The sequence below is a fragment of the Manis pentadactyla genome, chromosome 5 (genome assembly GCF_030020395.1).
Source record: "Manis pentadactyla isolate mManPen7 chromosome 5, mManPen7.hap1, whole genome shotgun sequence".
NCBI classification, from domain to species: Eukaryota; Metazoa; Chordata; class Mammalia; order Pholidota; family Manidae; genus Manis; species Manis pentadactyla.
In genome coordinates, this window is record NC_080023.1 from 163,725,142 (window position 1) to 163,742,790 (window position 17,649).

Genomic DNA, 17,649 nt, shown 5'->3' on the forward strand with positions numbered 1-17,649 from the left:
CTGAGAGATCCAGAGTTCGCTCTGAGACAGAGAAGAGCCATGTGGACCAGACCAGGAATTCCAAATACAGAGTGGGGGAGCACCACCCTCTCTGGCCAGTGACACCTGCCTATTCCTAGGAAACTGCCTGAGGCCCAACATCAGTGTCCCTGGAGGACTAAACAGAGATGGGGAGAAAGGAATGAGGACTGGCTGTTTTCCAGGGGTCCCCACTGTCTAAGGAAGCCCTTTCCTGACAGGCCAGTGTCCTCATGATCTGGTCCCAGTTCACCTTCCCAGCTGTGTCTTCCCTGATCTGCCAAAGCCCAGTTGCAAAGCCACCTCCTTCAGGACCCCTTCCCGGGCCACCTTCCTTTCTCCAAACTTTCATTGCTTGAGATATTCGTCCCTTCTTACCCCCTATAGTAGCTCTCTTGTCTATTCAGTCTAACAGCCATCCCTGACCCATATCCAAGTCTTCCCTCATAGTATCAGATGTTAGCACAAAATCTTTGGGCAGGACCATGAACATGTCATCAACAGCATTCATACAGGGTATAGGATGGAGCACAGCAGGTAGAGAGCTTAGCACCACAGAGTCCAGGGGCCGGTGGCTCTTGCCCAGGCATTCCAGAATCAGAGCGGGGAAACCAGGAAGGCACATGGTGCTCATTTGACAGACACCAGCATAAATGCTCTTGAGTATGGGGGACCCATTCCTACTTGGCTCTAATCCACCTTGGTAAAGACCATGGACAGAGTGCCCCAGAGAAAGCAAGTCAGGCCTGAGACATCTTTGGGGAAAGTAAAGCATAATGGAAATTGTGTGGGCTTAGGAAACAGACAGACTGACTCTGAGCATCTCTTTAATTCCCCCACTTCTCTTTGTCTGCACCCCTCCATCGAGTCCAGGCCACCCCAGTCCTCCCTGGTTGACTACAACAGCGTCAGCCCTGGTCTCTTGCCTCTGTCCCCACTTCACTGCTGTCAGCATTATCTGTCTTCTTTATAAGATGCAGGTCTGATCAAGTTACCCCACTTAAAACCCTGCAATGCCTTCCCAGTGCTGCAAGCATTGCCTTGGTTCTAGAAACATATTCTGAGATTGAAATTGCACGTGGGTGGTTTTGGAGGGAGCGCTCATGGGATGAACACCTGAGAGGAAGGAAGCAGGACTGGATGGCGGGAGAAGCTGAACCGTGGCACCTGAGGCCTCGGCTGATCCCACAGGGCTCCCTGGAGCTGGTGCCCTTCAGAGCTGCCTAAAATTGAAGCGAGGAGACCGGGTCTTTGCACTCCTGTATCAACCAGGCGTTAGCTATGCGCCGTTCCCAGAGCAAGGCAACTTCCTTTGCAAGAGGGCAATGGCCTGCTAACACGCCTGGCAGCTGGGGGAGTGCCGACCTGCTCTTGGCAGGTGTCTGAAGGTGGCCTGCAGCATCTCCTGCAAGGGTGAAGTCTAGACTCCTCACCCATGAAGCCCTCATGACCCGGTCCCGCCAATCTGCCAGCCTCACCTGCCCCACTCTCCCTCTGTCTGTGCTCCAGCCTTTTCTTGAACACAATAGGCTCTGTTCCCACCTCCAAGCTTTTGTACGTGGTGTTCCTTTTGCCTGGCAGTGTGGCTTCCTGTCACCCAGTTAGCCCCTGTTCATCCTTCACTTCTTTAAGGAAACCTTCTCTGATGACCTGACCAAGTCAGGTTTCCCTGTTATCAGCTCATAAATTCCTCAGCTTTTTCTTCAAAGTACTTATTACACATTGTAATTAAGTAATTGGACGATGCTGGTCTCTCCTGTTGGGAGCAAGGCTGCCTTAGTCCCTGCCCACCACAGGTCTCCTGCACCCAGTGTGGTGCCTGGCACATAAAAAGCATTCAGATACTGTCCCAGGAGTGTCCTGGGACAAGGCCTTGGACAAGTTCTCTTTGCCTCTGTCTCTGCTCAGTAAAGTAAGCATTGCAAGTTTACTTTGCAGGGTTGCTGTGAGTACTACATGGGCTACCTGGCAGAGACCGCAGACTCTCAGCAAATGCTGGCTCCCTTTACTTCACGGGAAGGGATTGCATGGTGACCAGTCATCCCAGTTTGCCTGACACTGAAGGGTTTCCCAACATGGGGAACTTTCCGGACTATACCCAGAACAGTTTCCTGGCAATCCGGGATGGCTGGTCACCCTAAATCTGGGTGAAAGGGGGGGAAAATGACATTTCATATTAGTACAAGGTTCAGCGGTATGCTGGTAAAACAGTGCTTTGGAAGAATGACCAACCAGCCAACCCTGATTTGCAATGTTAGCCAGTTTCCATCATATAAATATTCCCACCATGGCCAGTCAAGCTACCACAGTTGAACAGCCAGCTTGCAAAATTACTGAAAATTTAACAGTGGGGTCTCATGAGATGGTAGGAGCTGGCACCAGCACCCACCATTTAATGTGGATTGTCATATTCCTGATATCTGCAAATGGGCAACACGTTCATAGACAACCTCAACTTGGGGCTAAGTGAAAATATCTCCATCCTGAGAAGGTCACAGGTAGCGTAGACCTTCTACGCTATGAAGACTATCTAGTACAAGACAACAAGTAATTTATCACACAGGCCACCTCTTCCCAGCTTGTGTCCAGAACAGACATTGCTAGTCGATTGTGATGCTGAACCCTAACATGGCTGAGCAGTCTTCCCTCACCAGGTCTCCAGGCACCCACAGCCAATTGGCTGGTGTTGCATGTGAGAGAATCTGCTTCCCCTTAGGAGTAAGTGGTTCAGCCCCCTCATCATACAGAGAAGGAAGCTTAGGCACAGAGAGGTAGAGGGGCTGAGGCCATGCGCCAGGCAGTGGCTCAGCTGGGACTGAAGAACAGATCCCCTGTCTTGCTCTTTCAGGCCCGCCTTGCCTGGAATTGCTGAATACCCCAGAGTGGGGTGAGACAAAGGGAGATCATCTGGGATCTGAGCCTAGATTCTAGGGAACTCTGCTTAGAGCCCCAAACCATTTTTGGACCCTGCAGGCCTCTTATTATGTCTGTATATAAATGTTGTTTATGTGTAGCAAGAGGGCACTTTTTCAAAAATGGTGAAAGTCCTATATACTCACTGAATAAAATTCAAGCGATAGAGGATTATTTAAAATAAAAAAAGCCCTGTACTCCACAGGGGTAATCACTGTTAACAATCCAGGTCCTACCAGGCCTCTTCCTGTTCATTTACAATCCTATATAACAAATAGACTAAAAGATCAGCTGTTCCCCACTCCACCACTACCCCATCACTGAGAACACTGCCTAACACATAGTAAGCACTCAATAAATACTTGTCAAAAGGCTCTTGTTCACCAAAATAGCAGCAGATTCACAGACTCCCGAGAAGGGACTAGTGTTTACCAAAGGGAAGGGGTTGGGGAGGGTGGTGAGGAGGGAGAGGGGATTAAAGGGCACTATAATTAGCACTCACAGTATAGGTGACGGGGAGGCAGTACAGCACAGAGAAGACAAGTAATGACTGTAGCTTCTTACTACGCTGACAGACAGTGACTGCAGTGGGTGGAGGGTGAGGACTTGGTACTATGGGTGAATGTTGAAACCACAATGTTGTTCATGTGAAATCTTCGTAAGATTGTATATCAATGATACTTTAATTTTTAAAAATACAAAAATAAAAGAAAGAAAGGGTCTTGTTCACTTAAAATGGCTCAGATTCTTTTCTAGATGAGTATAGGTGAGTCTGCCTCTGTCGTCTTAATGATTGTACTTCATAGCGTGGTTTTGTGAGTTAGTCTAATGGTCCCTTTGGGTGACTATTTAGACTGCAATCTGTTTTCCTATAATAATCCCAAGATCTTGCTCTTCGGCTCACCTGCAGGGTGGCACCAAAGACCCTTCCCAGGGCTCAAATGCAGCTGCCCATCAAAGCTCCACTGTCCCCCATTTCTCAGGATCAGGGACAGAAGACCAGCAGAGGAAAAGCCGGTGCCCCATCTCTGGGAGCAGGGTGGGTGGAGGAGTGTGTATGACAAGTCCTGTAGCCTGCAGGGCTCCACGCCCACCCGCACTTCCTGAGGCTGCTGCCCCAGCGGGGCCCCATGTTCACAAGAAGCAGGGATTAGCCAGGCAACACTGCTGGCAATTTACAGCTCCTGGGGCCTGGGCGGAAGTCCTTTGCTGGAAATACTGGGTGTGGGGGAGGCAGAAGGGGTCAAGGGGAGAGGATCTGGGGTCAGAAGGAGACCCCCACTGGTTGTTCTGCTCCCTGCTATGTCCTCATGCCACGTGGCATGTTTAAAAGTACCCCTCACCCACGGCGTCCAGCACTGTGCTCCTGACCTTCACTCTTCGAACCCTCAACCCGTCTCAGCTCAGGGCAACCCCGTCCTTCCGTGGCTCAGGCCCAAGCCTCGGAACCATCCTCAACTCCTCCTTCTCTTGCTCCCCCATCCAAACTGCCAGCAAATCTAGTGGCTCTGTCTTCAAAATAGGCCCAGAATTCAACCTTCTCTCCTCCTCTGCTGCTACAAGATGGTGCTCCCAGCCTGTATGGTCACCTGTGTTACTGCAAAAGCCTCACTAATCAGTCCCTTGCTTGTCCCCTTCCTGTACCACCTCCTCTCCCCAAAGGAATCTCCATGAATTAAGTCAGATCATGTCACTTTCATAATTCCCATTTTTCTGAGAGTAAAAGCCAGATTCTGATATTAGCCAACAGAGCCCTGCATGAGCATCCCCCTCACCTTCCTGGCTGGAGTATTATACAGTTAAGGTTGTGTCCTCCAGGCATCCCATCAAGGGCCCATATGATCAGGTTGTTCCATCACTGATGACGTGAAATTTGATCACTTTGTTAAGATGGTATCCATAAAGGATTCAAATTCAATTAAAAATAAGAGTAGTAAAAGATTGTGTGCCAAAGAGCATTTCCTGCCAGCTGTGTGCAGACCTCGGGCCTTGGTGTATGGCCCCTGCTGTACATGGTCTATACAATGGTCAGCAGCATATTCTTGAATACTTCTGGGCACAAGGTGCTCACTACTTGCCCGGGGAGGTGGGGGTGGCTGGGAGTGGTTCTGCCATTCCCACTGCCCCTGGATGGCTGTATGGATGTTGACAGGCAGGTCTGGGCCAGTTATGCGGTATTAAGTAGGGGTCCTGGATGCTTTACTCATGACAAGACCTACTGCCCACCTCCTCTGTGGCTCAGGCTTGGGAAGGGCTAAAGAGAACAGGGATGCCCTCTGGTCTGTGGCAAGAAGCAACCCTGTCCCTCATTCCACCCTCAACCGGAGCCGTCAGAAAATGAGGCTTGACATTCCTCACAGGGGTGTGGCAGCAAGGGCTGGTCCAGGGAACAGCTGCTGGGGACACGGAATTAGCAGGCCCTGGATGCAGCAAGCTCAATGAGTCCCAAGGGCCTGGCCTTGGACAGGGAGGGGCACGTCTGCAGAGATTTGGCCAACTGGACACATGCATCACAGAGGGCAAAGCCACGGAGAGGAAGGACTAATTATGTCCACTTCCCTTATGTCCACTAATTATGTCCTCTTGCTGAGGGTCCATTCTGCGGCCCTAAGATCCCAGATAATGCCAAGAAGCTGCCATGACAGCAACACAGCGAGTTGTCACACTGACCCCTGGCTGTGAACTGGGACGTGAGATTTTCAAGATGAGGTTAAATGATGCTGATTCTACATTCGGGATGGAATCGTGCCTGGCATGGCTTCCGTCGATGCTGGCAGGACTCAAGGCAGAACCAAGCAAATCAAGTCTTGGTGTGGTACCTGCTCCAAAGTCAAAAGCTAGTTTCTGTGCTCAAATATTCTCCCCTGGATCGAGAGCTGTGGTTCAGGCCATCCTGAATATTAGGATCCAGAATTTGCCCTTTGGACTGGGCAGAAAATACAGAAAGCAGAATATGTTTCAGCCATTTTCCTTGTGCCAGGCATCATGCTAAATTCTAATTTCATTGTTTCAACCATATTTTAAGGGAGATTTTGACCTAATGGAAAAAAGGAAATGGAAACTCAGATAGGTCACATGATGTGCCCACATTCATAGAATAGAGAAGTGACACAGCTGGGATTTAAACCCAGATCTGGCTACTGTAAGCCCCAAGTGCTTAAGTACTACATGCCTGCCTTTAGTACTATCACACTCTCTTAGGACTTCTACACTTCATTTAAATTTTAAATTAAAAAACATACCTTTTAAGTCAGAAAAGAAAAAAAAAATCCCGCTAGAAAAAATTAATTTAGCAAAGTGAAAGAATTCAAAGTCAATATACAAAATTAATTGGTATTTCTATAACCTAGCAATGGACAACTGGAAAAATGAAAATTTAAATGCCATTTGCTTTTTAAAAATTTGTTAATTTTATTCAACATAAGATGTGCAAGACACTGAAAACTCTGAAATATTGCTGAGTGAAGTTAAAGAAGACCTAAGTAAATAAGGATATACACCATGTCCATGGATTGGAAGTCTCCCTGCTGTTAAGATGTCCATTCTCTTTGATTTGATATATAGAGCTAATATATTTTTAATCAACTTCCCTTAAGGCTTTTTAGCAGAAATCGACCCCCTGACTTTATAATGTATATAGAAATGGAAGTGACCTAGAATAACCCAAATAGTCTTGAACAAGAAGAGCGAAGTTGAAGGATTCACTTTTTTTTAAAGACTTACTATAAAGCTTCAGGAACCAGTGATATTGGCATAAAGATAGACAAATCAATAGGAAAGATATCCTTTGGGGAACAAGTAAATAAATATGGAGGATAGGTTGCCTCAAGGAGCATATATCACAGTCCCAGATACTGTGATGCCAGGTATTGCTCAATTCTTGGCATGTAACATATGTTGTGTTATTTAAACCTCCACAACAACCACATGGTAAAGTACTGTTATTGGTCCTATATTACAGATGAGGAAACTGGCAAATTCATTTCCCTCCCATGTTCAGAGGCAACTGAGCTAAAATGAGTTTATGTCATCAGCTTTGGGCAAAAAAAGGAAAATTGGATCCCGAGAGCAAATGCTTGGGGTTTTGACCCAGTTTTCATAGCTAAACATAAAAACATCTTCTTTTCAGTATATACTAATAATACTTAAAGCACTAAGCACATGCTTTATATATATTAGGAATCATTTGATTCCCTCAACAAGGTAGAATTAAAGAAAATATAGCAATTATTGTATAAAGGAAGGGAAGTACTGTTTTGCAATGATTTGTGCCACTTTTATGTGTGTGTGTGTGTGTGTATACAATTACAATGTGAAGTACACATCTTACAGTAGATTGCAATCATAAAAGTTTGAAACCACTAGTGTGGTCAATGAGTGAGTTGTTAGGAAGCCTAATTAATATAATGTGTTAAGATTCTTAGCACAGAGCCAGGTACATAGTAAAGACACAATAAAAGGTAGATGCAGCTATTACCATTGTCAAGGCCAGCTTCACGAGCATTCAACCCAGGTAGCTGCACAGGGCTTGGTGCTTAGAAGGGTCCTGCACTTGGTTTAATTCTCTGCTATCAGTATCTTTTTCTTAAATGATTTTGTAGAAGGAGGCCTGCATTTTCATTTTGCACCAGGTCTTGCAAATTATGTAGCCAGTCCTACTTTATATAGTATTTATTAAAATACTTAATACTATGAAATATTTAATTATCACTTCCTATCAAATCCTATCTCTGTCTCTTACTAGCTTGAGGACCATGAGTGAGAATCCTTAGATGTTCTCATTTCCTCATCTGTAAAATGGGGCTAATAATGGTACTTCCCTGTGAGATGGTTGTGAAGCTTTAAATAACACAACATACGCTACATACCAAGAACAGTGCCTGGCAATAATGAGCACACCAAAAATGTTAACTGTGGTTATTATTAGCTCTATAAAAAGAGGCCAACCCTGGGCTTGCTTTTCCTACTGCACATTGTGGGGAGGGAATTACTGAACTAGACCAGTGGTTTTGGAACTTACCCAAGCACCCCATTACTCTGAGACTCTGCTGGCTGTCTGAGGAAACACTTCCTAGAAAAACACAGGTAGGCCAGGCACATATGTGCACGTCTTGCCTGCAGTTTCAGGGCATCTGTAGGCCTCTGGGGCAAGGAATGGGCCCCAGGTGAAATATCTTGGAAAGCAAAGATCATTAATGGCCCTTCTAGTCCTGGAGTCTGCCATCTCTGTGCCGGCACAGCCAGGCAGCCTCCCAGCACACATTGCAACTAAAGGGCCCTGGGGGCATGCTTGCTTTGGAGCTTTAAGTCAGCAGCTATTTTTAGGTTTGCTATATATGGCCAGGGGAGGAATGAGGACTATAGGCGGGGGAGGGGTACCAGGAGGCTTCTTGCAGGGTCTGGGAGGCCTGAGCAACTTTGCCTTTCCACCTTCGCCTTCCCGCCACCCCACTGGAGAACTGGGAACAAAACCTCCAGCCAAATGGACAAGTGTGGAGGAGGGGGAGAGTTTGTGGAGGTGGAAATGGCAGGGGCTTCGCGGAAGACACCAGGTCACTTCAGAATAGTGATTTACAAACTTTTTTTGACTCTGCCTTGCAGTAAGAAATATATTTTATATCATGACACACACAGAAACACAGAGGTTTTTACACATGCACACACACGTGAACATTACACACGTACATGTACTCCAACTGCACAAGTGCTTCAGGAAACAATACTTTATCTCTGAAATGCTCTGATCCTTCTGTTCTTTCATTTTAAAATATGCAGATCATGACTCACTAGATTGATTTCACCACCTATTAATGCATTAATACCTCTCCTTTGGAAAACGGCTGTTTCCTTTGCTTCATAGCGGGCAGTCACCTGCAACCCTTGACTGCAAGGTAAAGTAGGGAGTGGAGGAAATGGGACAGAGTGACCCTTTGATCAATACTTCTCAAAACGAGAGGCAAGTTTCAGCTTGATCTCCCAGCTGGGTGGCAGGTTTGGAACCTCCTGCTTTTTTTGTGTGCTCTGTTCTCTCCACCTGAAGTACCCGTCCTCTGCTTGTCACCTGACTCACTCCGTGACTCAGAGCCCACTTGCCAGTTACTCCAGGCGCCTCCCCTATGCCTAGTCTGCTCAGCTGCCCGCCTCTCGCCCCCTTGGTCCCTGGGACTTCCTGCCTCACACCCAACACACTACAGGACAATTTCTTGTTAGAGTCCCTGGAAGGCAGGCACCTTTTCCATTCTGTTCATTTCCACACCCACCCCCCAGTGTAGTATAGTGCTGGTTTCATAATAAATATTTATTGAATGAATTAATGATAGTTAATAGTAACAAGAGTAACTATCATTTATTGAGTACTCATTTATCCTATGAGCAATCTTAGGAGAGATCAGTGTAAATCCATTTTATTGATGAGGAAACTAAGGCTCCAAGAGATTAAGTAATACCATAACCCGGGGCTGCCCAGTTCCCAATGGTTCCTAATCACAGGATCTTATTTGTCCACATTCCTTTTCACATCCCAGAATGGGTCAAAGGGCAGGTCCTTAACAAACCCTCAGGGAACTGATGACAGGTTGATGAAAGAGATTTTCCGAAGCAGCGGCCACATCTAATTTTGGAGAGTTGCGCCCCGTGTGTGGCTTGGGAGAGAGGATCTGTGATGTGGGGCCCTCTCATCTGGGAGAAGAGCCTGGGCCTCTGACAAACCTGAGGTGCAGGTCTACTTGGCCTGAAGGGCTGCTGGGCTCACCTAGGACAGAACCTAGGGCCCTGCGGAGCCTGCATGATCTGGCCCATGCCCGTACTGCCAGTGTCAACCCTGCCTGCTCTCCTCATCCACTCTGTTCCCACCACCCTGGCCTGCTTGCTGTTCCTCAAACACACCAAGCCCAGTCCTGCCTCAGGGCCTTTGCAATTGCCATTTCCTCTGCCTTGAAGTCTTTCCTCCCCCTCTGGTCCTTCCCATCCCACTTCTCAGACCATGCTATCCAAAAAGTGACCCTCTTCCTTCTCTGCTGTTTTCTTTTTAAGAATAACACTAGTAAACTTCTGGAAATTACATTTCCAGTTGGTTTTCTAGTTTATTTCTGTCATCTTCACTAGACAGGGAGCTCCTGGGAATTTTGCTTCTCACTTCTCCGGCCGCTGGAACTTGCTGAGGGATGGGGTCTGACACACAGTTGGTGCTCCATGATATTGGCTGCATAAGTGAATAAATGGTTTTTCCCCCTTTTAGACAGATTGGGAGATTAGTCCATAGTTTCGCACAAATGCATGTCCCTGTGACTCACATCTGGGCCCCCAACACACACGTGCACGCACACACACACGTTGGTTTGGAGAGAGGGGAGAGGGAAACGGGAAGGGAGGAACCTTCGGCAAACGTGTACCACCCTGCAGTGGTAACTGATGCCTGGCAGGCACTCAGGGCTTAGCTCCAAATCATAGCGGGAGAAACAGGCTTGCTTTCTGCTTGTCCCTAGGGCTTAGCTCAGTGTCTGACATAAACATCTGATGAATTGAATTTCACTGGATTGCCGAAGTTCGGCAAACAGCTCAAGGTCACTGAATTAGGAAGTGTGGAGCCAGAATCTGTCCTGAGCTCTGCCCAGTTTCCACCAGGGCAGGGTAGGTGCCCTTGTGCCCACAGAAACTCCAGGGACATAACTGTGTTGCCATCCAGACACATTGGAGGGCAGATCCTCACCAATGGGTGGCCCAGTTAGGAGCCCACCCTGCACCTGAGGCTGCTCTTGATATGCACACAGGCCTCAGCTTGAGCAAAACTTCCACCCGGGGCTGGCCCAGGCCCCCTCCTGCCCCACCCCAGCCTTCTCCCAAACCGCCCACTTCCTGCCCTCCATCATCAAGAGGGGATGACAAATACTCTACAAAGGCCTTCTAACGGACACCAAATCTCTCTTTTAATTAGCCATAGTTTGGAGTTTATCTGTGTCAGCTCCTCTTTCCAATAGAACACATTAGAGAGACTTCGAAGAATTACCCTGAGCTGGACTATTTAAAGCAGGAGCCAGCAAACATTTCCTGTGAAGAGTCAAAGAGTAAATATTTTTGGCTTTGTGGGCCAAGAGGGTATATTATGTAGGGACTTTCATATAATTTTCACATGTCACAAAATAGTCTTCTTTCAATCTGTTTCAAACATTTCCAAATGAAAACCACTCTGAGCTCACAAGCTGTACAAAAGCAGGCAGCAGACCAGTGGGCCTACGATCTACAGTTTGCAAGCCCCTGATTTAAAGCGATACTCTGTAAAGTTTAATGTGTATAAAAATTGCCAGACAAGCTTGTTAAAACAGAAGTCTGGGCCCACACTCAGAGGCTGATTCAGGAGGTCTAGGAGGGCCCCTGAATTTCCGCTGCTACCTGCTGGGCAGGTGACGCTGATACCACCTGTCTACTGACCACATTTTGAGCAGTACTGATAGTGTAAAACACTCCGCTTTGTGGATGAGGAAACTGAGGCTCAAATAAGTGACAGGTGCAAAGTCACACCAGTGGGTGAGGTGATGTATCTGCTCGGCCGCTTCCCAGGGCTGTTTTGTCACAGGCAGTTCCTCTCCGTTTCCTGAGCCCACTGAGGACACTCACACATGTTTTTTCACTCATTCCTCTCTCTCCTTCTCCCACCCTCACAAATGCCATTTTCCCATCAAGATCCAGCCCAAATGTCACCTCTGCTTTTAAAGCAGTCCCTGACCCCCTCAGATCCAACTTCTCTTTCCTGCCCAGCACTCTGTATATACTTGTGTTTAACTGTCTACCGGCCTATCTTTGAAGTCATAGCTATCCTGTTCCTCTATATAACCCTTTTTTTAATGCCTGGCAAATAGGAAGTACCACATAAACGCACCTGAACAAAATGACGGAAGATGGATGTGTGGCTGGCTGGCTGAATGAATGAATGAACACTTCACGATCTATTGCTTGAAAATTATTTTCATGGCCAAGTTAAGATTAGGCTCAGTTATTCTAGAGAACAAGCAAGAGTGTATCCACGGCTGTTAGTACACCTACCACGCAAGCAGTAGTAGTTTGTTTTTACGGAATGTGTTTTGAGTGTGTTTATGCGGCAGGACTTGTCCTAAGCCCCCCTGCCAGTCCTCTCAGTAGCCCTGCTGTTGGCACCACCTTTGCTGATAAGGAGATGGATGCTCCAGGGGCAGAGCAGCTCGCCCAACGCCCCGCAGCAAATGACACCTGGCCCCTCCGATTCTGTGCACCTGCCCCTGCCCTTCCCACCTCCTGCAGCCCAGCTCAGCCTCAGCCCCCTGCCCCACCCTGCAGGCCCAGCTGGGCTCACCTCCATCAGCATAGGTCTCGGTGCCATAGCCATCCTGCAGGCCATTGTTCCAGGTGCCTTCGTACTTGGCGCCGCTGCTGCTGCTCTGCCGGGTTCCGTAGCGTCCCTTGAAGCCGTGTGTCCACTCACCCTTGTACAGCCAGCGTCCCTTGGTCTCTATGCCCAGCCCATGCCGTTTGCCCTGGCTCCAGTACCCCTCGAAGGTGTTTCCACTGGGCCAGGTGTAGACTCCCGCTACTTCAAAGCCAAAGTTCCAGGAGCCGGAGTACTCGCCCTGGCCCTTGGGGCCCGTGCACAGCCCGTGTCCGTGGGCCTTGCCCCCCTCCCAGCCCCCGCAGTACGCCCCGCCATCATCAAAGTCAAAGCGGCCCCCGCTCATCTCATCATAGCCCCTGACCACCTCTCCGTCCTCCAGCTTGGGGGGAGAGGGCGATGGGGGCGCAGGCGACACCCCTGGAACGCTCAGGGCTGGGCCCCCGACTCTCCACCGTGCCCCAGGACAGGGCAGCAAGACGCCCTCAGAGGCAGAAGGTGCCCACCAGCCAAGTCAGCACTAGATGGGCCGGTCAGTGCCATGCCGGGGAGGCCCCCACTCGGTCAGCCGGGCGCGCTGCCGGCTGGGAGGGCAGCTGAGGGAGGGAAAGAGTCAGTCTCCACAGGGCGTCCCAAGTCTGGCTTCCCTGGAGTCAAAGGAAAAACGGTGTGATCTCTTTAAGAAGCACAGTGAAAGGGGCGGGGTGCAGGGGTCCAAAGAGTGGAAAGTCCACCTCGGTGACAGCCCCCAGCCCGAGGCTGAATTCCTGCGGGGTGGCCCCCTTCTCCACCCCAGGGGCTGTGCGGGGCTGTCGATCTCCCGCCGCTGCCCCGCCCCCGCTCCAGTCCTGCCCTCCTCCTGAGATGGAAAGGTCAGTGTTGCCCTAACAAGGCCACTGGATCTCCGAGCTGCTCCCAAAATAACCCCCTGGCCAGCCCAGCCTCCTTCAGAGCGGGAGGGGTGTTTCAAATTGGGCTGGTGCTTCAGGCCCAGGGAGTGGCTGGAGGGATAAGCAAGGGAAGCTGGGAACTAAGTGTAGGCAGCTGGGGCGATGTGGTGGTGTTTCCTCCCCTGGTAGGAGCTCCCTTCCACCCTGAGGGTCCCCTGGGTCTGCGTGCAGGAAGTGGGCAGAGGATCAGGACGGGAGGGGATAGGAAGATTAGCGAACACCCAGTCCTGGAACACTTCAAATCCTCAGAGCACAGAGGTTGGCAAATCTCGGCCCCTACCACTCACACGCCCTAACAGACCTGAGGCTATTCCCACTGCCAGCCCCATGAGGGAATCTGGTGCCCTAAAGAGAAAGGAGAGGGACAGGGTTTCACATATGCTTTTGAAAGCAGAAGAGGGAACTCGGGAAGAGAGGTGAGGTTCTAGTAGCAGAGTCTGGACGATAGAGTCCAGCCTCAAATTCCCTGCCTGGCTGTCCACCCCAACCCTGGGAAAACCCTAGGAAGAGCCCTTGCAGAAGGCACCAGTTGCTCCCTTTCTTTGCCCTCTGAAGGGCGAAGAGCCAGTCCTCTATCTCGGAGACAGAGAGTTGCTGGTTGTATTGGAGGTCATCTCAGAAATGCTCAAGGATCATGATTTTTAAAAAAGAAACTTCCTTTCCAAGCTTTCTTTTGCTCTGGTGTCCTAACAGCTTGTGAGGCCAGACTTCATAAAGCTCTTGGGGCAGGGTCAAGAGCAAAGGGCCTGGGTGGATTCCCAGTGCTCAGGTTCCCACCAAACTCCAGGCAAAGGGAACAAATAAATCTCCATGACACGAAGCTGTGTCTGCGGCTAATGATCGGAAATCCCAACCGAGCCCAGGGTTAACAGGAGCATGGAGTAACTTTGGGAAAGGTAGGCGCCACCTAGAGCAGGAAGCTGTGTGTGACGGGGGGTGGGGGAGAAGGCAATCACTCAAAACGCAAGCTCAGAAGGACTTGAGAACACACTACTCTCTGTGTTCAAACTTGTCTGACGTACTCCAAATCCCATGACGACTTAGGCCACTTAAAGTCACTGCAAAAGATTTGTTCTTGTTTCAGAAATGGATAGAACAATGTTCTCTGCCCTCATTCCTGCAGATGCTCAGTTCTTGGTTCCCTCCTTCATTGTTCACAGCTCCCTGTGGTGGCTCCCTACCAAGGGTGGGTACACGTAAGCACCACCTGTAGAACTTAAAAACATAAAGAGATTCCAGACCCCCACCCCACCCTCAACCTACTGAATTAGATTGTCCTGGGAGAGGGCTTAGGCAGTTACATTCTTTTTAAAAGCTCCTTGGACCATTCTGACTCTCATTCATCTTGAGAACACAGATCCACTGTGTTTTCAAATTCAGTAACTATTACACATTCATGACTCCACATATTTACCATAGGCTGTGTAGTGTAGATAGTTGGGGAGTTAGATGTGTGTTCAAATCCAGATCCTGCCCCTCACGAGCTATGTAGCTTTGGACCAACTGTTAATTTCCCTAAGTCACAAATTCTTCATCTGTAAAAGTACCTATCCCAAAGGATTATATAGTATGAAGCAAAGTATTATCTACCTTATTATTGAGGATTATGTGAGCTAATGCTGTAAAAAGGCTTAAAACACCCTCAACACCTAATAAATGTTAGCTATTAAGATAATCCTCACATAAGTTGCTTTTCAAGCTATCATGCTCAATAAAATAGCTACAAAGAGGCAAGAATCACCACCTAAATACTAAGTAGCTTGACAACGAAGCATTCCTTACCTTACTCTTCTCGATAGGTGTTTATTCCACATTTCCCTGTGGTTTTTCATTTTTTAAACTGCTAAACTATGTGATTGGTAAAGGGACACTTTGATCTCTTTAGAGTTTAAATTCTTTGCCAAGTTTGGTACTAGCCTTCTTGACCAGTGTTGAGATTTTTGACCAGCCATCACCTTTCTGTTCCTCTCTTTAAACCAGCCCCTTTCTGGAAAAGGGAGACCCCTTGTGGCCATATGTATGCACTACAACAGATTTTCCTTAGGAAAACCGAATTCTTCCCACCAAATGCAATTTACTAAACTCGGAATGAATTTTAAACTGTTTTTAGAGAGAGCTATCTCATCTTCTTCTTCCCAGGTCTTTTCTTGCTCCGTACTTCTGTTCTTTGGCCAAAGGGGGAAGTCATTTGCTTCCTTTGTTTCCTTCTCAACTTCTCAAGCATAGCTGTTCCTAGGGAGTCTGGACGGGAGGGAATTGAAAATCCAGAGCTCTTAAGACTGCACCCAGATCCACTTCTCCTCTCAGCCACTGAAGACTCGGCTGGACTCTCACCTCCTGCTGGGTTAGGTGCCTTCCCACAAGCTGGCTCCTCCCCCAAACTCTTTTGAGTTGTTCAAAGCAAGTTAACAGCATTCCCCTCCAAAATGCATGAACACCTACTTTTAAATGACTGGCACTATGGCTCAGCCTGGCACATAGTGGGTGCTCCTCATCTCTCCTCTGCAATGTTTGTCAACTGGCAAGTCCCTTCCTGACGTTCTTTCTCACTTGACTTCTAGGACCCCTCTCTTGGTGCCACTCTGCCCAGTCTTCTGCCGGTTCCTCCTCATTCCCTGGACATCTGTACTTTGGGAATGTCGCAGAGCTAGGTCCTCTGGCCGATCCTATCTCTACATTCACTTCCCAGGCGCTCTCCAGTCTCATAGCTTTAAGAAACATCTGTACCCTCTCCTCATCTTCAGCCACCAACTCATCCTACATGTCCTGGCAAATACCTGAGATTTCACAAGATTAAAACTGAACTCCCAATTTCCCTTCCTGTATCTGCTCCTCCAGCCAGCTCCCAGCTTAAAATCTTTGTAGTCATCCTTAATTCAAATCCTTCTCTTACACCTAATACTGAATTGATCCTTCAGCAGATTCCTCAGCTCTACCTCCAAAATAATTCCACAATGTTTTATCTCCTGCACTGCCAAGTGTCCAAGCCACCAAAAACGATTGCCTGCTTTACTCCAACAGCCTCCCAACTGCTCTCCTTGCTTCCCTGCTCCCTAGTCCACACAGCAGCCAGTGCTTTGCAAAAGCCAAATCTGATGCCTCTCCTCTCGTCCAACCCCCTCAATGGCTCTTCACCACACCCAGGAGTCAAAGCCTTTAAAACAGTCTACAACGCTGATGGACAGTGACTGCAATGGGAGATGTGGTGGGGACTTGATAATGGGGGGAATCTAGTAACCACAATGTTGCTCATGTAATTGTATATTAATGATACCAAAAAAAAAAGTCTACAAGGCCCTCCATGAGCAGCCCCTGCTGCATTTCTGTGACCTTGCCTGCTTCAAGCTGTTTGATATCCTTGCTGTTCCTTCTGCCTGTAATGTCTGTCCCCCAAATACCCGCATGGCTCACGCCCTTCCTTTCTCCAGGTCTCTGCTCAGATGTCACCTTGTTACAGCTTCTCTGACCACAGCAAATAAATTAGCAACTCCTCCCCCTGCCCCAGCCCTTACTATCTCTTGATTCTTTGTCCATAGCACCTTCTCCAAGGGCAAGGCTGTTGTTCTGCTCACTGCTCTATTCCCAACACCTAGTAGTGAGCTTGGCATGTTAGGGACTCAGTATTTGTTCAATAAACGACTGAATGAATGTTCAGTGAGTAGTTACCAAATAAAGGCACGTCAGGATGCTATTTTTCAAAACCTCAGGAGTAAAAAGCCCTCAGTTCATTATCTGAATCCATTCTACAAGATGGACTGGAGAAAGATTGGTTCAGGAAGTCACACACACAAAAGGTCAAATGTTCCAATGAGGGACATTCTTAAGTTGGCCCAACTGGGTCCAAGCAGTTATTTTTAGCTTCAAGATTCATGTTTTGAGGAAGATTTTGCTCCAACTAATAACTACAGCCTTTAGATGTTACTAAACTGGTAACTAGGGGAGGTTGCTCACTACTTAAACTCAGGGCTTCTCCAGTAAATACCACTCCTCTCAAATGCACATCATCTATTGTAAAGCACAGACCGCAACACTATAGTGAATCAACCTCTCAGCAGGATGTTTTAACAAGGAGTAAAACTTATTTTGTAATCAAACCAAACCTTTTGTTAACATGATGTTAAAATGGCTGGACAAGTTTTCACTAATTTGATGGGTATGCTTAGGATGGTCTGAATTAAGACACCAATTACGTGGCATACATAATTCACTTTGAAGCTACCTGACAATATGGATTCATCCTCCATCTGATACCGAGGAGTTTTTTTTTTTTTTTTTTTTTTTACTAACTTTGGAGGGAATTTTGAGATGGTCAACCAGGAATACAGGATACAATATTTATCAAATTGACTGGGGACTGGAGTAGGAGGGCAGTACAAAGAGGTAATATCCACCTAGAATATATGAAACTGG

At 47.9% G+C, this 17,649-nt stretch overlaps 1 protein-coding gene across 6 annotated transcripts in view; it reads right to left on the bottom strand.

Annotated features, from left to right (window-relative positions):
* Nucleotides 1-13,150, bottom strand: part of JPH2 (junctophilin 2) — a 61,580-nt gene extending 48,430 nt beyond the window's left edge. For 2 of the 6 annotated variants that reach the window (XR_008997961.1, XR_008997962.1), the window contains exon 1: nucleotides 12,257-13,150. Coding sequence is in view for 3 of the 6 variants with exons in the window: in XM_036902219.2 (XP_036758114.1) it covers nucleotides 12,257-12,635 (379 nt within the window). In the remaining 3 variants the exon portion in view is untranslated. The remainder of the gene's footprint in view (nucleotides 1-12,256) is intronic. The other 4 variants (XM_036902219.2, XM_036902217.2, XR_008997960.1 and 1 more) reach the window with 3 other exon arrangements.
* Between the last annotated feature and the right edge of the window lie 4,499 nt (nucleotides 13,151-17,649).